This window comes from Saccopteryx bilineata, chromosome 10, assembly GCF_036850765.1.
Source record: "Saccopteryx bilineata isolate mSacBil1 chromosome 10, mSacBil1_pri_phased_curated, whole genome shotgun sequence".
NCBI classification, from domain to species: Eukaryota; Metazoa; Chordata; class Mammalia; order Chiroptera; family Emballonuridae; genus Saccopteryx; species Saccopteryx bilineata.
Window position 1 is genome coordinate 34,335,022 of NC_089499.1, and position 22,590 is coordinate 34,357,611.

Sequence of the window (22,590 nt, forward strand, 5' to 3'; positions counted from 1 at the left end):
ACACTTTGAAGTAGCCCAAACCCTGTATTCTGTGGGGAGGAACTTGAAGGCGTCCTTAAAGGTGATGACATAACCTGGGCCAGGGCAGGCGGCAGTTCTGTCAGGTCTCTCAGTTCCCTGGCCCAGGCCGTTTCTACCCCATGCTGCCTCCCTTCGATTTTGGTTCTAAATCAGCTGTGTTCTGCTCCACCTCCAACCTGCTGTCAGGGAGCCTTGTACTTTTCTATCCCTAATGGCCAAGCATTTATGAACATCATTCAGGTGAGGAGCAGAGGAGAGCCAGTAAAAAAAACAATTTGCTCAAAGGGTACAAGCAATGTAGGGCACTCCCATTAATTCTGGGTTAAATCAGTTTGAATGACTCAACATATAAAATTATCTGTTGTTAATACAGAATGCTGTTATTGTGGTGATCTATGAAAATATGAATCCTATTACTAGCGTCGTTCCCAAGTAAAATAATGGGGGAAGTACAATTGGAATCCCAGTACCATCCCTTAGGAATATTTGGACTATGCCAATTTTAACAGCTATGATGCTTAATGATTTTAATATAATCAGCAGTGGTTCATGGAGTGACTCCTATATGCCAGGCCCCATGATAAATACCTTTTGTCATTTAATTCCTGTAACAAATAATGGTAAATATTACCATTATCTCTAATTTATAGAGGAGGACATTGAAGCTGGAAATTTAGTTAAGATCCAATATTTGAAACCAGGATCCTCTGATATTAGCTCATGATCGTTTTGTGTACCTCCTTCTTTCTTTAAGTGCCTAACCAAGCTCTGGTAGACATTCTCCGTGCCTTCTCATGCTGAGAAGACATACCAATCCTCCAACTAAAATTGTGCTGCTTCTCTCCTGGCCCACACAGTTTGCCAAGGTCCCTCAGTGGCTGATGTCGTGTTCCTATTGGACGTGTCCACCAACGGCAGCCAGGAGAACTTGGACTACCTCAAAGACTTCCTAGAAGAAAGTGTATCTACTCTTGACATAAAGGAAAATTGCATGAGGGTTGGCCTTGTGGCCTACAGCAATGAAACGCAGGTGATAAATTCCCTGAGCAGGGGCATCAATAAGTCGGAGGTTCTCCAGCATATCCAGAGCCTCTCTCTGCAGGCTGGGAAGGCCTACACCGGGGCTGCCATCAGAACGATCAGGGAGCAAGTCTTCAGTGCACAGAATGGCAGTCGGAAGAATCAGGGGGTGCCCCAGATTACCGTGCTGGTGACCCACCAACCGTCGGAAGACAACGTGACCGAGGCAGCCGTTAACCTCCGGCGCGAGGGAGTGTCCATATTCACCATGGGCATAGAGGAGGCCAGCGACACCCAGCTGGAAAAGATAGCATCACACCCTGCGGAGCAGTACACCTCCAAACTGAAAACCTTCTCCGACCTGGCCGCTCACAACCAGACATTTCTCAAGAAGCTGCGGAAACAAATAACGCACACTGTCTCCGTCTTTTCAGAACGAACCGAAAACCTCAAATCCGGTAAAGCATTTTTTGCTGAGAAAAGTGTTATTCAACCCTCTTGCTTTCTTCTTGTCTTTCAGGTACTCTATCTACAAACACGATTGGTGGGGTATGAGGTGGGGAGTGAGAATCAGATCCTGATTTTTTACTTGAGCTTGATCACATGCGATGTAATTGGGGGGAAATAAAAGCTACTGTAACAGTGGAAAGAATTTCCCCTTTACCTCTCTTTTGTGTAGCTTCCACCATGGGATTCTTTGTTACGAACACCCCGGGATACCACCCGTTGCTGTTTTTCTCCCTTCACTTTCCTCCCCTCTCCTTTGCCTCTCAGGTTCCCCTACTCTTTTCCTTTTTGTAACTTCTCTCCTTTTCTTCCCTCCTCATCCTCAAGTTCTAATTTAAAGAATGAACAGGAAGCATGGTCTGGATTGCAGACATGGTACTAAATTTGTTGTGCAGTACTCTTCTAGTCTCTGTGAGTTCAGAGAGACAGAGAGGATGTATTTTATATTCTTTACATATGCACATGTATGCTCTCTAAATATTTTGTGTGTGTACACAGATAAGTATATATGTTCCATTCCTCCATAAATACTTATAGCACGTTTTCTATAAAAGCATCGTTGTCAAACACAAGTAAGGCCCCTGGCAATACTTCTAGTTTTGTTAAATGACCAGGAGTGAATGAGAAGGAAATGATTTGTTCAAGAGCTCAAGAAAGAGAGCACATCTGTCCACAGTGTTCGGTTAAAGACCTTCTCCATTTCACAACACACCATTTGACTTTTTGTAAAGCAGTTGTTCACTAAGCATCTGCAAGTTTTCTTTTGAATCTCTTACTCTATCCCAGTTTAGCTTGATTCATGGCAGAGAATATCAAAATAGTGTGAAACTATCGAAAGATACTCATTTGGTCCAACTGATGCTCGATTCCCCTGCGTTCAGCTAGCGGAGCATGTCCTTTACACCTAGAGGCTGTGTTTCATTTTTCTGCCTGCGGACACTCTCTATTTGTGTTCTTACTATAGATGTGCTCCCCTTTCTTCTTCACATTTGCCCCAGTGTCACATTCATCGTCTTGGTTCCCTTTTAGGTTGTGTGGACACTGAAGAAGCTGACATCTACCTGCTCATTGATGGCTCCTCGAACACCCAGGCCACCGACTTCCAAGAAATGAAGACCTTTCTGTCAGAGGTCGTCAGGATGTTCAACATTGCTCCCCAGAAGGTGCGGGTCGGGGCCGTTCAGTACGCAGACAGCTGGGACTTGGAGTTTGAGATCAATAAATACTCTAACAAGCACGATTTGGGAAAGGCCATTGAGAACATCAGGCAGGTGGGCGGGAGTACGAACACGGGGGCAGCCCTGAATTTCACACTGGGGCTGCTGCGAAAAGCGAAGCAGCAGCGAGGAAACCAAGTGCCGTCTCACCTCGTTGTCCTGACGAACGGCATGTCCAAGGACAGCGTCCTAGAGCCCGCAAACAGACTGAAAGAAGAGTCCATCCATGTCTATGCCATCGGGGTCAAGGACGCCAACCAGACACAGCTGCAAGAAATTGCGGGCGAGAAAAAGAAGGTGTACTATGTACACGACTTTGACGCTTTGAAAGACATAAGAAACCAGGTTGTTCAAGATATCTGTGCAGAAGAAGGTAGGAGAATGGCGACTTTACCTTGAGATTTCAGCTCACAGATTGCCTTCCTGCAATATTTAGCATTGCAGCTTTGGAGAAACAACATGAATTTCTAGGTTGAGATTTGTTGACTTGTGTAGCTGTGTTTGTTTCCAGAACAAAACTGGGGGCCCCTGATAGCGTTGTTCTAATTCATACTTGAGGCATAAAGATATTTGGGGGAGTTCTCCCTTATAAATATTAATTAGCATCTTCCTTCAGATCCCTCCTGGCATAGATATATGCTCAAATACCTCATATGTAAATGATCAAATGATTTCTTATTTTAAGGAGTACTTTGGGTTTGTTTAAATTGCTTTCTAACAAAACTTTTACAAAATCTTTTAAAGCTATATCAATAGTTTTCAGCCAGGGAGGATTTTCCCCCCTTAGGAGACATTTGGCAATGTCTAAAGACATTTCTGATTGTCATAGCTAAGGGAGTAATACTGGCATCTAACAGGTAGCTGCCATCCCACAGAATCCTGCATTGCATACACAGCCCTCTGCAATAACAGTTTTCTGGCCCAAAATGTCAATAGTCCTGATGTTGAGAAACCCTGAGTAATATACTAGAGCAAATTACTAAATAACTAATAGAGCAGCCTTACTGTCATTGCCTCAATGTTTTATTTACGTGCTAACAAGCCTTACCAAGCACACACTTAAATTTAATGTAGAATTATTTGTGTTTTGGATGGTTCCTGTTCACTCTGACTGTTTTCTACACGAGTAAACATTTCGCTTTCTCCCATGCAGCCTGCAAAGAGATGAAGGCTGACATCATGTTTCTGGTGGACAGCTCTGGCAGTATAGGACCTGAGAACTTCGAAAAAATGAAAACATTTATGAAAAACTTGGTGAGCAAATCTCACATTGGGGCAGATCGGGTGCACATTGGCGTAGTCCAGTTCAGTGATGTCAATAAGGAGGAGTTTCAGCTCAACACTTATAGGTCCCAAAGTGAAATCTCAGATGCCATTGACCGAATGGCTCACCTGGAACAAACCACAATGACTGGGAGTGCCCTGACCTTTGTGTCTCAGTACTTCAGCCCTGCCAAAGGGGCCCGGCCCAGCGTCAGGAAGTTCCTCATCCTCATCACGGATGGCGAAGCTCATGACTTAGTCAAGGACCCAGCAGTAGCCCTTCGGCAAGACGGCGTAATTATTTACTCTGTGGGGGTGTTTGGCTCTAACGTCACCCAGCTGGAGGAGATCAGCGGGAGGCCAGAGATGGTTTTTTATGTTGAAAATTTTGACATTCTGCAGCACATTGAAGATGATCTTGTATTTGGAATATGCAGCCCCCGTGAAGGTAGGCCTGGGCATATGTACTCTTGGGACTAGCCAAAGACCATGTGTCTACATTAGTCGTTATTTCTCAAATGAAGTAGACTATGAACATTGTAAACTTTTTGCTTAGTTGAAATGTTTATTCTAGTTGCTTTTGACCTGCATATGAAAGGTGACTTTTCCTCCGCAGAACTGTGGAGTTAAAGCGTCAGAAAGGAACACTTTTGGCCCATCTATATCCTTTCCAAATAGCACTAGGGTGAGGTGGCCTCCGTTTAAGAAAAGTGGGATCTTACTGGTCCTAGGTCAGGTTCCCTAGAGGCAGAAGCTGAGTCAGGGATTCTTGTGGAAGGGGTTCATAGAGGAGATGTTTTCAGAAGGGGAGGAAGGAAAGCAGGACAGAACAAGGGTAAGAGCTAAGCAAGAAGGTGGTCTTAGCTGGCATCTAGCTTCAGCATGATCCCATGTGAAACTCTAGAACAGGAATTACACCAGAGTCCATTCTACCTTGAAATAAAGGGCCCAGCCTGCATCCTTGGGCCATGTATGGGTTGCCAAGGCAGGGCATAGTGAGCATACCCTACCAGGCAAGGTAGCTTCTCTTTACCCTAACATCTACTCTGTGTTAGTTTATTAACAGTTTTTAAAAGCCATAATTTGTATTAATTGAGATGGTGTTTGTGAAAAAGACTTTCATATTTCTTCATTTCTATAAAGGAGGACTATTGTAGGGGAACTTGAGCAATGGATGCTTCAAAGGCAATAAACAGTAGAGTCCCAATCCTTCTCGCATGACAGTACAGAGGAATACGAGTGATAAAACAAGAGTTCTGCAAATATTAGGAGCTCGTTTCTGCTGTGACCTGTGGCGCTTGATGACAGAAGCATTCTGAAAACATCTCAATGAAGGAGATGGTCTTAATGGAGTTTTGAGGGAAGGGAGAAACTTTATTCCGTTTTTTAAAAAACAATTCTGTTCAACTCCCACTAGAAGGTTGATCATTGTCTGTGTTCTGTGGTAAGAGAAATATACCTGCCTTATATTTCCTGGTAATTCTACTGGGAGCAAATCTGAACTCTTTGAAGGGTGCTCAGCCCTGAGTAATCCACTCCCAGTCCCCAAGTAATCGAGGCAGGCTCCCCAAGGTGGCTAAAGGCCAAGAGGACATAGTTTCTTCTTATGTGGAATCAGCCTATAAAGAAAAAAACTCAGTTTTTATCCTTCCTGTGTAGGGAAAAAACCAATTCTTCTCTACTAGGTTTCTTTCCTGTTGTCTTTACTATTCACATGGCACACTTTGCTTCCGACACTTCTGGTCACCAAATATGTGGAGTTTTCCCCCCATATCAACAAACACTTCTCAGATACCAGCAGGGTGGCCAAGAACTCGGCTCAGCTGCCTGGAGATAGCATCTGATCCCTCAGATTGAGGGCTCACTCCCATACAAACACGCCCACCTCCACTCAGACTCCAGCCACAAGCCCAGGTTATCACCCGTGCTTCTGACTGACCTGCTATAGATGGGGGTTCAACAACTTCCTCCCTGGGTATGATTAATTTGCTAGAGAGGCTCACAGAACTCAGGAAAATACTTCACATTGACCATTTAATTAAAGAATGTGATAAAAGATACAAATGAACATGCAGATGGGAGATACACGTAGGGCAGGTTATGAGGGAAGCTGTGCAGGGCTTCCATGTATACATAGCATATTCTGTTCCCTCTCCAAGCACCCTACTCTCCCAGCACCTCCACATGTTCACCAAGCCCAGAAGCTCTCTGAACCCCATACTTTTGAGATGATCCATCCTTAACTCCGTTTTTAGCCCTTCACAAGAAAATGGGGGTTGGGACTGAAAATTCCAAGTTGGGTCTTTCCAGTGACTAGCCCTAATCCAGGAGCCATTTCTTCCAGGAGACAACAGGAAAAGGTCACACAGTGAGGGCCCACCCAGAGTCACCTCATTAGAACAAAAGATGCTCCCAGCACCCAGGAAATTACAAGGGTTTCAGGAGCTCTGTGTCAGGAAATACAGACAGAAACCAATACCGTATGTATTTTCTATGATCTCACACAGCTTTTCTTGAAGTCACTGGGGGGAAATATATTGGCGCTAGGGGTTTCAACAGCCCTACCGCGTAGCAAGCTAGTGCCTGGCTAAAGAAGGAATTGTGGTGAGCTGCTGGTGGGGGTGTCGGGGAGGACTTTCCCACAACTCCATTTCTCCAGAATAGATGAGCTAACAATTGGAATGCTCCTTTGTAAGGCCTGCAGAAACTTTGTGCTACATAAGGACTAAATCATTAAACATCTTACAATTCTACTTCTCCAGAATGAATGAGTTAGGGTTGACCTCTGTACTTTTAGATAGAATATATCATATATACATGGATTAAGAATTTACTGGGTCTTTCCTGCTTTATTTTCCCATGGCATTGACCCAAGGAGTAAAAAGTTAATGAAAGCATCATGCTAGGACACCTTAGTTGGGCCAAGTGTGAAATGGGCTTCTTTCTATGATGAGGCCCAATAATGAAAACAGATAATGTTTCCACAATGTCAAAAAAAGGAGAAAACATAACCTTGAAAAGTCAGCTATCATGTAACCATGAGAGAATATACAGTGTTGCCAAATTCATTTTCATTTGGTCATTTCCCCAAGGTTTATTTTAAGAATAAAATCTCGTGAACTCCATGGCTTAATTTGTATAAATGAAAGCACATGTCAAAGGAACCGGTTATACAGAAAAAATTCCACAGAACTGATTGTTTTTCAGTCTAAAAGCATGTCCCCCTCACCCCTACAGAAGGCTTCACTTTACATCAGTCTTATCCTAAAAACTCATCTGATTGAGCATGACTATGTACTAGCAACACAAATATATGTGTATTGCAGGGGTTGGGAACCTATGGCTCGCAAGCCAGATGTGGCTCTTTTGATGGTTGTATCTGGCTCACAGACAAATCTTTAATAAAAAAAAAATAATAATGTTCAAAGTATAAAACATTTTCATGTATTACAATCCATTCATTTCCTACCACTCATGTTCATGGTTGCGGGTGGCTGGAGCCAATTATAGCTGTCCTCCGGGACAACACCAAATTTTTATTGGATAATGCAGAACGTACATGGGTTGTTGTATGGCTCTCATGGAATTACATTTTAAAATATGTAGCATTCATGGCTCTCTCAGCCAAAAAGTTTCCCGACCCCTGGTGTATTGTGTATGTCTTCTAGGGAAAGGACATTCTAATCTGACAACTTGATCCCATGGAGAGGAGACACTGGCAATTAAAATGCAAGTGAGGACAGGTGAGTCCCCCATGTCCAGAGCTAACCACATGGTTTTCCTTTCTCTCCTTAGAATGCAAGCGATTTGAAGTTTTAGACATTGTGTTTGTAATTGACAGTTCTGGCAGCATTGATGAAAATGAATATAATATCATGAAGGATTTCATGACAGACTTGGTGAAAAAAGCTGACGTTGGCAAGAATAAAGTCCGTTTTGGGGCTTTGAAGTACGCTGCTTACCCAGAGGTGCTGTTTTATTTGAATGACCATGACACAAAATCGGGGGTGATTTCAGCAATCCAGAATGACCGATCCATAGGGGGCAGCACGTATACTGCCGAGGCACTACGTTTCTCAAACCACATGTTCACCGAAGCCCAGGGCAGCCGTCTGCAGCAAGGGGTCCCCCAAGTCCTCATCGTAATCACTGATGGGGAATCCCATGATGCAGACAAGCTCAATGCCACAGCCAAGGCCTTGCGAGACAAAGGTATTCTTGTCCTGGCCGTGGGGATTGCTGGTGCCAATGCTGCAGAGTTGCTAGGCATGGCAGGATCGAGTGACAAGTACTTCTTCGTGGAGACTTTTGGAAACCTGACGGGAATATTTTCAGATGTGTCAGCCAGTGTGTGTACCTTTTCACAAGTAGGTAAGGTTTGTCAATGAAGTTTTTTTTAATTATCAGCAGAGGTCCGACTGAGGGAGAAAGCAATATCCCTCAGAACAAATTCTCCAAACAGGACAGGCACACAGCCCTAATTGCTTTGTAGTTTTCTCATTCGTCCTCTTTTCCAAAGAGGAATACATTCTACAACATTCCTACTCACTTCTGCCTAAACTCTTCTAATGATAGGGAATTTACCATGTTTTGGAGTAACCTTTATTTACTGGAGCATGAATTTGTTTCCATGTCATTTCTATCCATTAGTTCTTCTTCCTCCTCCTTACACAAAAAATCAAATTCCATCCCTTCCTAACAACCAGTGACCTTTGCTGGAAGTCTTCTCTCCTCTAGGTTGGAGAGTCCCCAGTTCCATCACCTATTTCTCTTATGACACAAGCTCATTTCAGACATGGAGCCCAATAATAAACATTCTATTCTGGCTCCAGATGTTTTCAGCGCACAGTATAGTAGGACTTCCCTTGCCTACTGTGTTTATATTCCAGTGTCTGAAGATTGTATTGTCACATTTCTGTATGTATGTATGTGTGCATTCATTCAGCTGTCATTTTATACCATTTCAAAGGAAGATCATGGTCTATTAAAATTTCTTATTTTTATTAAGTATTATACTAAAAATACTGAATATTTTTTATTAAATAAATTGCTACTAATCTAGAATTCCCACATCTTGGTAAAGTTCTTATTTTTATTTTAAGTTAGAGGTGGGGAGGCAGAAACAGATTCCCACATGAGCCCCAACCAGGATCCACCCAACAAGCCCACTGGGGACGATGCTCTGTCCATCTGGGGGCCTCACCCCATTGCAACTGGAGCCATTTATTACTGCTTGAGGCAATGGAGCCATCCTCAGTTCCCAGGGCCAACTCACTCTAATTGAGCCATTGGTGCAGGAGGGGAGGAGAAAAAAAAGAGAGAAGTAAGAGGGGAAGGGGTGGAGAAGTAGATGGGCACTTCTTTTTTGTTCCCTGACTGGGACTCGAACCCAGGACTTCCACACACTGGGCCAACACTCTACCACTGAGCGAACACGCCAGGGCCCATAAAATTCTTTTTAAAAATTAACTTTTCTGGTTTTCAATACATTGCCTCCTAAGAAAGTAACCTCTATCTTTGTCTTTAACAAAACCAACAAAACTGGGACAAATCTCTCACCTTCTCGTGGCTGAAGCCTAAAATCTGATCTGTCCTTTTCAAGTTCACTATAGAAGTTTACACTGTGTTTTTAAATAAAAAGTTCTCCCTTGGGCAGAGATAAGTACTTTATTTTCTTTATCTGAATCTGAAACAACAAGAAATGTAATAAATTAACCAATTCCTGAAAGGATCTATTTATCATATTTCTTTTTATCTTTTTTTGTGCTTATCTCAACTGTGGTACCCTTGGATACCTTTAATTTATCATGAGGCTAAAATGAGATTTAAGTGAGTTAGTTCAGCAGTGTGATCTCTGGGGAATTCAGGGAAATGTTCATGCGCAGCAAAAGGCTAAGGGATACACATGAGCACGTGCCAAGCATAACTCATTCACTGGCAATGGTCTTTGATACTCTTTGTTTTGTATTTTCTGTGTTAACAGAACGGAAGCATCTCTAAACTATACTGCATTGATTGTTCAAAAATATTATTTTCAAGTAAATATTTTTGCCTATATGCCCCAGAAAGGGGGTTGATAGAGAGGAAAACTGATTAGATATAGGTCAGAAGGCATGATTTCAATTTGTCTTCATAAACCAGAAAGGGACTTACTGGCTCAACTGGCCAGGGAGTCAAAATCAGTACTAGAGACCATCTGTCTCTTTGTTTGAATCTCTAAATGGGTGTGTGCTATTTTGTTTTCTTTTCTGGCTGTGCTCTTGCTGTCACTGTTTTCTGGAAGGGTTAAGGTTAGACTAGACGACAGGTAAGAACAAGTTCTCTGTAGCAGCAGCCCCTGCCCCCAGTTCTCTGTCATCTTGGAAAAGAAAATGGTGTAAGACCAAATGAAAAATCTAAGAGAAGCATAAAAAGATGTAAGAGTTGTTTGTGCCATCTTTATGAACTGATTGTTTTTATTTCTTCTCCAATTAATGTGACCACAAGATGGCATAAGATAAGAAACTGCTTTCAGAAATACCATTTCTATATAGCTGCAAACGTTTTAAGTTACTCTGGATGAGTGAAAGAACAATCTAATTTTGTCTTCATTCCCTTTTGTCGGCTTTGTAGATTGTGAAAGTGAAGAACTAGATCTTGTTTTTCTCATGGATGGTTCAACTAGCATTCACCCAGATGACTTCAAAAAGATGAAGATGTTCTTGGCATCTGTTGTTCAAGACTTTGATGTCAGTGATAACAGAGTGCGTATAGGAGTGGCCCAGTTTAGCCACAGGTATCAGCCAGAGTTTCCACTGGGAAGGTTCATAGGCAAAAAGAAGGTATCATTTCAGATTGAAAATATCAGCCAGACCTTTGGAAACACACACATTGGCGCTGCACTGCGGAACGTGATGCATTACTTCCGGCCAGAAATGGGCAGCCGCATAAATGTAGGTATCCCTCAGGTGTTGCTGGTCCTCACAGATGGCCAGTCCCAAGATGACGTGGCTCAGGCCGCTGAAGACCTGAGACGCAAAGGTATCGACATCTACTCTGTGGGCATCGGGGATGTGGATGACCAGCAGCTCATTCAGATCACTGGGACTGCAAGCAAAAAACTTGCGGTTGATAACTTCGATGAACTGAGTAAGGTCAAGAAAAGGGTCATTCGCAACATCTGTACGACGGAGGGAGAGAGCAGTAAGTATTCCAGTGTGGTCCTCGTGTTTATTCCTTCCCTGTCTTCATTGGAGACTTTCCTCAAGCTCTGTTTACAGTTGGTGGGAGAATTTAGATTTGTGCCTCTGGATTTCAAATTGAACTTTACAGTTTTGAAGTGTTGTTGTTGCCTGTGATGTGTAGATTGAGAAACAAGGCATCTAAGACTCGGGTCTTTTTTCCCTCTGGTCTCCCGGGAGAGCATGCCCCCTTTGGGAATGGGAATCCTTCACTTTCAGAAGGTGTGAGAAAAAAGCCTTTGTTTACAATCTGGTTGGTTTCAGAGGCTGGAGAACAGGTTGCAAAGAAATAAACTATTGGACAGATTTTGGTTGCCTGGCAATAGGGCCCACAGCACTGTCAAGTGCTGCATGCTACAGGGATGGAGAGAATGTCTTCAGTATGAAACATTCTTCTTAAATGAAATAACTTCTTAAAAATCAGTACATTTTCGCCCTGGCCGGTTGGCTCAGTGGTAGAGCGTCGGCCTGGTGTGCAGAAGTCCCGGGTTCGATTCCCGGCCAGGGCACACAGGAGAAGCGCCCATTTGCTTCTCCACCCCTCCCCCTCTCCTTCCTCTCTGTCTCTCTCTTCCCCTCCCGCAGCGAGGCTCCATGGGAGCAAAGATGGCCCGGGTGCTGGGGATGGCTCCTTGGCCTCTGCCCCAGGCACTAGAGTGGCTCTGGTCGCAACAGAGCGACGCCCGGGAGGGGCAGAGCATTGCCCCCTGGTGGGCAGAGCGTTGCCCCTGGTGGGCGTGCCAGGTGGATCCCGGTCGGGCGCATGCGGGAGTCTGTCTGACCGTCTCTCCCCGTTTCCAGCTTCAGAAAAAAAAAAAAAATCAGCACATTTTGACATTTCTTTCCACCAACAGATGAAAGGAAAGATTTTGAAGGAAGGATAACTTTTTTTATTTTCACTAAATTGCCGAAAAGTTTGGCTGTGATTCTCTATAACTACCATGATAAACATTATCCCTGGATTTTCACCAGGGAGAGAAAAATTTACATGGTTGGTAAGAGGCAGCTCTGGCGAGAGACAACCTGGCTACAAATTCCCACTCAATGGCCATTTTTTCTTGGATGAGTTTCTTAACTTCTATAAGTTGAATTTTCTCATTTATGAAATGTGAACAATAGCAACACCCAATTCAAGAGATCATGGTGAAGTTTAAATGAGAAAATGCAAATTTAAACTTTACTTCGATTAAGCATGACATCAGGGATGTAATTATAAAACATTCTCTTTTTGTCTATCACTGGCCCATTAAATTTATTCATAAGGGCCAGCTCCTCTCTTGCTTGCCCCTCTTCACTTTCAGGAGATAAGGGAACCTCTTCTTGCTGATTAAATATTCATCCCAGTGTCCCTGTGAAAACTTCCAACTTCATTCAAGGTTACTCTGCTTTCCTAGCCTGTCACAGAGAAGAGGCCACATGTGGTTGGCATTTTACCCATTGTGCCCACCTCTTACTTCTACCCCCTTCTCCCAAGCCCTGCCCGCTTCTTGCCAACATGGTTTCTGGCCTCCCCAGAATGGGCCGGGGAAGGAAGAAGAGCTAAAGAGGTACAGGGGAGTTGGCACTTGATGGCACCTGTCAGGAATTGGTTTTCTTCGATAGTAGTCCATGTCTTAAGTTGGATCCATTCCTGGATCCTTCAAAGATTTCTCTGCCTGCCCCCATTATCTCCACCCCCACCAAAGCACGTTTGTCGGGATTTTTCCACCATCATTCCCTTGAGGAAGATAAACATGTCTCAATTCCAGATGCTCCGTTATGCCTCCCTCAGCCTCTTAGCATTATGCGATGGCTTCAGCTTTCTTCTGCTGTTGTCTCCTTGTCCCTCCAGGTAGCCCTGTTGGGCTGGAGGTCAGAGGAGCCCACAATAGCTCTTCCTTACACGCGACCACAGCAGCTCCGTGGAGAAACAATAACATAACAATTTCCCTGATAAACAATGGAACTGATGATGCATTCTTTGCAGTAAGAGTAGTATGCCATTCTGTATCTCAGGGGTCCCCAAACTACGGCCCGCGGGCCGCATGTGGCCCCCTGAGGCCATTTATCTGGCCCCCGCTGCACTTCTGGAAGGGGCACCTCTTTCATTGGTGGTCAGTGAGAGAAGCATAGTTCCCATTGTAGTACTGAACAGTTTGTTGATTTAAATTTACTTGTTTTTTATTTTAAATATTGTATTTGTTCCTGTTTTGTTTAAAATAAGATATGTGCAGTGTGCATAGGGATTTGTTCATAGTTTGTTTTTTTTTATAGTCCAGCCCTCCAACAGTCTGAGGGACAGTGAACTGGCCCCCTGTGTACAAAGTTTAGGGACTCCTGCTGTATCTCATTCTTAGATTCTTGAAGAGATAACTTGTTATCTCTTAAAGCTCCTCTGTCTTGCCTTAAAGAGGAAATTAATCTCCTTTTCTTGTATATTTTATGTGGTGGGAGAACTCACCGCACATACAGCTCTCTCCAAAAATGCTCTTATGAGCCCTGGCCAGATAGCTTGGTTGGTTGGAGTTTTGTCCTGGAGTGTGGAAGTTGCCAGTTTGATTCCCTGGTCAGGGCACAGACAGGAGCAGCATGATGTTCCTGTCTCTCCCTGCCTGTCTCATAAAAATAAAATAAAAAATGCTCTTCTGAACTCCAAGTTCAAACCTTTCATAAGGCCCAATGTGTAGGCTAAAGCTTAAGGGTGCCATAATTGATCAGGGGCTGTTGTCTTTCTAAATCCTGCTTCATGATCTCCCCATACTTTGGAAACCCCAACCAGCCAAGCCTTCCATATTAACTTCCTGTTTCCCATGAAATAGCCATTTCCCATTATTAGGCAGAAAATTATGTTGGAACCATCTAGTCTCTACTTGAGAGAATAATAGAAAACCATGTGGAAAGTCAAAGCAGGAGTATATGCTCCAAGTAGTGGGGAGTTATCTTTAAAGGAAAGGACTGTATGTGTAAAAATAAACAAACAAATAAGGAAAGTACTCTAAGATAAACTTGAAGTCATTACTGCAGCAAGCAAGAATGTGAGAGGTCTTTGTAGCCAAGCCGTGGGCTGAGGACTGATGAGGCTGGAATGAAAACTGATAAAGCTTCAAAGGCATGTGCAAATAGATCAGAAAATGCCTGTTCTTCTTAAACTAGAAATTCTCAACTCAAGGAAATCAGACAGGAGCTTAGTGTGGCTCAAATCAAACCCAATTTACAGCCCAAACATCTAGCTTTGCTTCTTATTAAAATACATATCACTTTGGAGATGTCACTATGCCTTCTTCGTTTTCTCATTTGTGAAGTTACATCATGTGTTTCTGTGTTTGTACACCACTGTATAGACCAGGGGTCGGGAACCTATGGCTCACGAGCCAGATGTGGCTCTTTTGATGGCTGCATCTGGCTCGCAGACAAATCTTTAATAAAAAAAAAATAATAATGTTAAAAATATAAAACATTCTCATGTATTACAATCCATTCACTTTCTACTTCTCATGTTCATGGTTGCGGATGGCTGGAGCCAATCACAGCTGTCCTCCGGGACAACACCAAATTTTTATTAGATAATGCGTAAGGTACACAGGTCATTGTATGGCTCTCATGGAATTACATTTTAAAATATGTGGCCTTTATGGCTCTCTCAGTCAAAAAGGTTCCCGACCCCTGGTATAGACCAATCCTTCCAGGGCATAAAGGAGGAGATTAATCTGCCAGATCCTTCCCATCTCATCGTTCAGAGTTTATCCCACAGAGTTCCTCCTCCCACCCTGCTGTGTCGTGTTCTCTACCCTTTGGGGAAACCAGATACAGAGCACACAGTGCTTTATATCTGTGGCTGGGCATGGTGGAAAAGGTCTACACTGCATGAGTTCAGGTGGGTTGGAGATGGGCACCAGAATCATTCTGACCCTACTGCACTGAGCATGATGAAGGCCATGTCAAAGCCCTGCCCCTGACCAACACACAGCACTGGGAGACCAGAAAAGGGTGATGGCAGCTGAGTCTCCATTGGACAGATGTCCAGGTCCTTGGGTGTATATGTTTGAGGCTAGGAGGACCAAATAATCTGGGGGTTGGGTATATAAACTACCATAGGTCTTTTGCAGTAACTATATCTTCTAGGTCATTCTCTTTTTCTTTTTCTTTTTTTTTTTTTTTTTTTTTTTGTCTGAGACTCCTTTCAAAAGCCACAAACATATTTCTACATATTTTTTTATTCCTAGCTAATAACTGCCAACAGTCTGACTCTCTTTATTTTCTCAAGAATTTGCCTCCTAATCTAATTTATCTTCCCCTTTTGACAGTATTTCTTATTAAGAATCTACCATCAACTCCAATTAGGGACTTTTTTTTTTACAAGTTAGATACTTAAAATCAGCTTTGGGCCTGGCAGGGAGCCATAAGACTACAATTATCACTCCATTCTTTTCTGTTCTTTTTGTATTTTTATTTTGAAATATATGATCTTATTTTTTATATGGAAAAAAATTAATATTTCAGAGAACAGTTAAAAGATTTGCCAAGTTATTTAGTGGTAACAAAGTGATGACTGATACATGACAAACACTAAACTTTGTGCTTCCCACTCCGAAACCTCCTGCTTCCAGGCTTTCACGGGCTGTTTGTGAGGACCAGGCAAACACGTAGAACACTAGCTTTCCTTCCCCTTTTTGTTTTTTTGTTTTTTAATTTTTTTTTAATTTATTTATTCATTTTAGAGAAGAGAGACAGAGAGAGAGAGAAGGGAGGGAGGAGCAGGAAGCATCAACTCCCATATGTGCCTTGACCAGGCAAGCCTAGGGATTTGAACCGGCAACCTCAGCGTTTCCAGGTCGACGCTTTATCCACTGCACCACCACAGGCCAGGCCCCTTCCCCTTTTTGTAACCCTCGCTAGCCAGTCCTGTAGATCACCTTCTTCATTTCCCTTGCACTTACTGCCCCTTTTCTATTCTCACTCCTGCTATTCTAATTTAATCCTTCCTTTCTCTTTGAAAACCCAATTTTAGCCTGCTCCCCAGCTCAATTCCCAAACCATTTCTTCCACTTATTAACTTCAAAGGCTCCCGATTTGAGAGCAGACAACTGTAGAGTTTGCAAGGCCATTGCATGACAGTCCACTTAATATGGCCTAGTTCCTCTAATTGGATTTAGACACATAGCTGCTAACTCTGGACTTGCTCCCCAAATTCTGTTCCTTGGATCACATTATTATGGAATTATTTACCAATTTGAATTAAACATAAGGAACATATTTACTGGGGTATGTACTTTTAGCAATCTAGACCAAAAATTAAAGTACAAGGGGTCCCTCATCTATCATGGGGGATTAAGTTCAAGAACCCCTGTGATAGGCAAAAACCACAAAGTAGAGACCTTATATTTATTTTATATATATATACACACACACACATATATATATAAAGGCTTTATAAACCCTCCCCACACTCTTATAAACCTTTCCCACACTTATTTTGCTTATTTTACCACAAAAAATAATTAGAATAATAAATACATAAAAATACCTATATACCGCAAAATCCCGCGATATAGCGATTAATCTGCGATACAAAATTAGATATATACAATTTAAAAATCTGCAATACAATGAGCCACGATATGGCAAGGGACGACGGTACTCAATTCTTATAGGGGATAGTTCCCAGGATCACTCAGTGACACTTTGGCATTTTTGTCAAGGTTGTTTTTTGTTTTTTTTTCCAAAAGAGACTGTTTTCCTTGAAGGCAATAACATATATTGGTTACCAAATGGTTTTCTGTCCAGGGCTTAAAACAATGTTCATCCAAGTGGCAAATTTTCAATTTTAAGGTAGAAATGATAGAATATAGATGCAAGAGGGATTTTGGAAAGGACATATTTCGATGCTTCTTTCTGACTAGTTCTTTTCTCTTCATCTCACTTTCTGAATATTAAAAAAGAGATTTTCCCGATAAAGTAAGTCCAATGAAAGAAGAAAACTCACCTTTCAGGTTTTGTTGATAGCATACTGATTTACTTCAAATGTCATGATGAAAATTGATTATCAAATAAGGCTTTTATTTTCCCGCACTGATTTCTATTAAAAATCAATTAAGTTACTGGCCCTTGTTCTGAGAATCAAAATGAACATTTCTGTTTCAAAGATTTGCGAATGTTCAACTGGTCAGCATGTCTGGAGGTAGTTAAGGCAGGCATTTGTCCATACAACAAATATCTGAAAAACTACTTATCCAAACAAAGCAAGTTAAAAATATACACTTCTCCCCTTTAATTTACCAAGCAAGCTATATGTGTTGTATTGAAGAAGGTTGAAGTGTTTAACCAAACCAGAAGTTCCTAAGAAGAGTATGTATGTCACATGATTATGCTTCTCTCATTATCTTCCTTTTATGAGGCTCAGCTTAAAACACCAGCCCCTTCTAGTTTCTTCAGTGCTTAAATGTCCCTGGAGTTAATAAGAATAAGAGTGAAGCATTTTAAATGCAATATCTCTCCAAGTACATATTTTCTGAACCCAGTAATGACATTGGCTTTGCCTTCCTGAGTAGCTGAGCTCTGAAGGCAGCACCATCTTGAACATGGTTAAATATGGCTAATTTGGTGCCCAGTTCTTTCACTTGTAGGACTTAAACCAAGAAAGATGTTAAAGGCTCTCTTGGAGCATTTGTTTATCTTTTTTTTTTTTTTTTTCTTTTCTGAGTAGACATTAGAAGACAAACAGAGGAAACAGGTTTTTCCTGGAAAGATAAATCATCAAAATCATTCCTTTAGACAAGTTCTTTGTGATTTCTTTTCCTAAATGATTCTTTCTCTATGCAAATGTTTTTATATTTCCCTTATACATAATTTTAAAGATCTAATTCTAATTTTAAAGATATAATTTTAATTTTTAAAGATCTAATTCCCTTATACATTAGTATAGGTTGAGTGACCTGACTTGATAAGTAGCATCATATGAATTTGCTATTTTAGACTACTAACATTTCCACGATCTGCTTTATCTATTTAAATGACTCTGCATAGCTTTTTCGATAGCCACAATAAAATCTTTCAGAACTTTGTTATAGAATCATCTAGATTTTTATGCCAGCTAAAAATAATACTGCATACTTCTACTTTTACAGGTTATAAAAGAGTGATTCTGAGACTCTTCCATTATTCTTTAATGCTCTTTCTTGTTTTCTAACTTTGTAACCAGACTAGAAATAAGACTTTTAAGTCCCTTGGTTCAAACATGGCATCCAAGTCAAATAAGGGAATTATTTGATTTAACAAGATATATTTTTCCCCTTGAACCCTAGATTGTTTTGTGGACATTGTGGTAGGATTTGACATCTCAACTCAGCAGAAGGGGAAGACTTTCTTTGATGGTCAGTCTTGGATGGAAACCTACCTTCAAGACATCTTACGTGCCATCAGCTCCCTTAATGGGGTTAGCTGTGAGGTGGGCACGAAGACTCAGGTTAGTGTGGCTTTTCAAGTGACCAATGCCATGGAAAAATATTCTCCCAAGTTTGAGATCTACAGTGAAAACATACTGAACAGCTTGAAGGATGTAACAGTCAAAGGACCATCTATTCTCAACGCAAACTTTTTGAGTTCCCTGTGGGATGCATTTCAGAATAAATCAGCTGCTCGAGGCAAGGTAACCTGATTTTATTTGTTGGGCTGTGGTTGCAATGACCTTCTTTTTACTCATGTTCCTTTTTTTTAATACTTCCCTAGGTGATTCTCTTATTTTCAGATGGATTGGATGACGATATCGAAAAACTTGAAGAGAAATCTGATGAACTTAGAAAGGAAGGTATCGAACATGGGGGAGGAGCAAGAAAGAAATGTTTATTAACTTGATAATCTCAAAGCTCAGTTCTGGCTCTTTAGTTTCCAACCCTGAGTGTGCCAGCCTTTCCACTCTGCATGTGCTTGACAGAGCAAATGAGTTTTCAGAACATTTTGGCATCTACTTTTTCCCTCATGCCCTATATATATGAAACAGCTCTGAAGACAAAGTCCTATTCTTCCTCTAGTATTACTGTAGTTCCTCTTCCTAAGCTTGCTTGGAGAGTGTTCCTGTCTAACCTTGCCTCACGTTATCTAGTATTATCTAATAGTCTTCTTTACTATCAGCAGGTGTGAACCATGTATTTTTTTTTTTTTTACCAAAGAATGGGAGAATGGGATTATTTTCTTCAACACTCAACATTTTCAGAGTTGCAAGCACCATTGGACAAGTTGACTCATGTTTTGAGACTGTCTAACTAACTAGTTCCTTCCTTCAGACCACAGATAGATCAACCATGGAGTTTATGAGTTTTTAAAGTTCTGGCACCATGCAAGAGCCAGTGCCCAATCTGGCTTATTTTTATTTCTTACTAAACTATGGATCGGTGCGAGAAAAATATATCCAAATGTTTGAGAATAAAAAAACTTTCTTGTAAGTGGAGGCAGTTTTTGCCCCACCCAACTCCCTCTTCCAGCCAAGTTCCCCCATCTGCTTAGCTGTGAGTGTTGGCTGCTGACAACTCACAAGTCCCCCTTCTCTAAGGAATTTTCCTTGGTCAGTGGGAGCCACCTCACCTAGGAAGTTATTCTGTGTCCTAGCCCTGGGCAGCAGGTAGCGCAAAGAGTTGGACCTTTGCCTCAAAATAGCACCACATGGTACGATTTATGCTCCAAGTTCCTTGTGGGTTCAGGCTGACACTAGACTCCAGCTGAAACAGTCTTGCTCTGCTCCTGTCTCTGCCCTGTCCTGCTTCCCTCACCCCTTCTAAGAATGCTTCCTCAATAAATTGTGTACAGCCAAGTCACAGGCTCAGTTTCTGGACAATCTGATCCAAGATGTCTGCCTCCAAGGTTAATTATTAGAGATGGAGTGGATTTTGTTTTTGCTATTTGGTTCTCTCTTCCATATTAAACAGATTGCAAAGTTCACTGAGTTTACAGCCGGAGGATCAGGATTTCTATTTTGCCCTTTATTTACTAATGCTTCTTTCTCTATATTCTATCAAGTCTTGGCATTTCTTTCATGAGCTGTAGTGAAATTTTTAACCCTAGGAGGCTTAGTGTGTGTGCTTAGGTTTTTTGTTTTTGTTGTTTTTTTCAGCTTTCGTGAGCAAAGAAGTGTCTCTTACAAACATCAGAGTTTTCTTCAGGACATTTCTCTTGGAATACCTAGATTCCTAAGACCAACCTTTGTTCTTCCAACTCCCAAGGAAAATTTAGTAAATAGATTTCAACTTCAGAAGCTAGATTTTTCATACCCAGAAATTTAAAACCTTTGGGGAGAAATAAAGGGATGATGTCCATAATGTTTTTTCATTATGTATCAAGTGGACAAGGAGTATCTCTAGCTCTGGCTTCCCATATTTAAACACATTGATATCAGGAGCTGCTGGGACCTATGATCTATTGACCTAGGAGAGTCTCCCTAACTTGAGGCCATGAAAACTGATATATTTTACACATGTAACCTATGCAGTCAACATGGAACTGAGAGACCAGGAGGAAAAGATCTTCACTGGTGGATACAAGTTTTATAACTATCCATATGGTTTGGGGTTTGAATTCATTTTTTAATTTTTAAAGATCTAATTCTCTAGAATCTGCACAGTGATTATTTATGTTCCCAATTTTTGAAATCTTTTCTTCCGTCACTTATTCTTAGGAATTGAAGGCACTGCATTTATGATCATATGACTCATTTCTTGGATAAGTCTAAAAAGAGCAGGATTGAGTCCCCATCCTGAGAAAAGCAGTTACAAATAATAGTCATAGGAATATTTCCTGCAAATCAACAGTTCCATGGTTCTCTTAAATTTCCTGGAATTTATAATCAGATGTGAGATCTTTTTTTTTCCTTCTAAATTCACCCATTAGCATGGCTTCTCTTGATCATTTACTTCAGTTGGTGAACTCAGCATTCCTCATTGCCTATCCCAACCCACACCACTATCCCTTTTATCTTCTTCGTCTTCATTTTTAAAAGAGGAGCTAACCATCCTTGTGTGCTTGAGATAAGCCAGACACTATCACCACAAAGACCAGAAAAGTCCAAGGCAAATCAGGAGAAGTTGTCGTCTTATTCTCTGGTGTTTCTTCCTTTATTGCACTTGAGCTGACCACTCTGTTTTCCTCTCCTAGAACTTGAGCCTCCCCAGTATGTCCCTGAAACTTTATTGTATGCATTATCGTTTTTATCTACCCTTCACTTCATTCAAAATCATATATAAACTTATATGAAAAGGCATTCCCAACTCTCAGTCAAGTCCTTGAATATTCCTTCATTCTAGTCCATTGCTTTCTGTGTTCCAAAGAATTCTTTCCCCATCCATAACAAAAATGAGTCAACTTATGCCAGCGGAGTCAGGTTTTTAGAAAGCTAAGTTTATTCAATTTTAGGACTTCTTTTTACTCTGTGATTATATCCTTAGTCCATTTTTGTTATTAAAATTCCCTGTGAGTCTAGGCTTTAGAATTGGGCTATCTGGGTATAAATTTAAAAACAACACGGAGCCAGTCATTTAACCTCTGCAAAGCTCATTTTGCTTGTCTATAAAATTGGGCTATTGTTGTTCATACCTATTCAGTGGTATTTGTATTATACAAATAAAATAATGCATGTTAAGCATTCAACCAACCTCTAAGCACATAGCTATTAATAAATGAAAGCACAGTTGCTAGAGTTACCTCCATCATAATGATTGCCAGGTTTATTGCTATTGTTATTTAATGTTCTTCGCAAAATAAGTCTACCTTGTTAGTCCCTAAAAGTTTTCTTTGAAATATTCTGGTCTATGAAAATCCCAAAGCCTATGAGCCATAGCTCTTGATGATTATATATCATATGTTTCTAAGTGCCTGACAAGAGGTCTTTTATTGTTCTTTGCTACCTATAATTCCAAGTAGATTATCAATTCCTTATGAGGTCTTTATGATCTGTACTTCTGAAACTGTAATGTGCATGCAAATCATCTGGGGATTTTGTTAAAATGCAGATTCTGACTCCATAGGAGTGGGGTGGGGCCCGAGAATCTGTATTTCTGGTAAGATCCAAGGTGATGTCAGCCCTGCTGCTCCAAGGATCTCCCTTTGAGTGGCAAAGTTTAGAACACTTACTTTCTTGACACAGAAATTCCTCTGTACTTTAGCATGCTCTGTGGATTTTAAACTCACTATACCACTGTTATAATTTCCCCTCTCCAATTTAATTAGTTCTGAAAAAGTGTAATTCCTTTTGTTCTCTGATTAGTCTTGTTACTTGTCAGTTTTACACGGTGTGGTTAGAGGAAGTGGACAATAAAATGAGTGTTTCTCTTGCAACTGTTTTCCTAGAATAAAAGTATAGATACCCATGTGCAAAAAGA

General features: G+C 41.3%; 1 protein-coding gene across 1 annotated transcript in view; it reads left to right on the forward strand.

The window, feature by feature from the left end:
• The window catches only part of COL6A6 (collagen type VI alpha 6 chain), a 127,892-nt gene that overhangs the window by 3,796 nt on the left and 101,506 nt on the right, over positions 1-22,590 (forward strand). Inside the window, exons 4-10 of the mRNA XM_066244667.1 lie at positions 879-1,499; positions 2,578-3,138; positions 3,919-4,476; positions 7,824-8,399; positions 10,641-11,210; positions 18,529-18,872; positions 18,953-19,031. Of these exons, the coding sequence (XP_066100764.1) occupies positions 879-1,499; positions 2,578-3,138; positions 3,919-4,476; positions 7,824-8,399; positions 10,641-11,210; positions 18,529-18,872; positions 18,953-19,031 (3,309 nt within the window). The remainder of the gene's footprint in view (positions 1-878; positions 1,500-2,577; positions 3,139-3,918; positions 4,477-7,823; positions 8,400-10,640; positions 11,211-18,528; positions 18,873-18,952; positions 19,032-22,590) is intronic.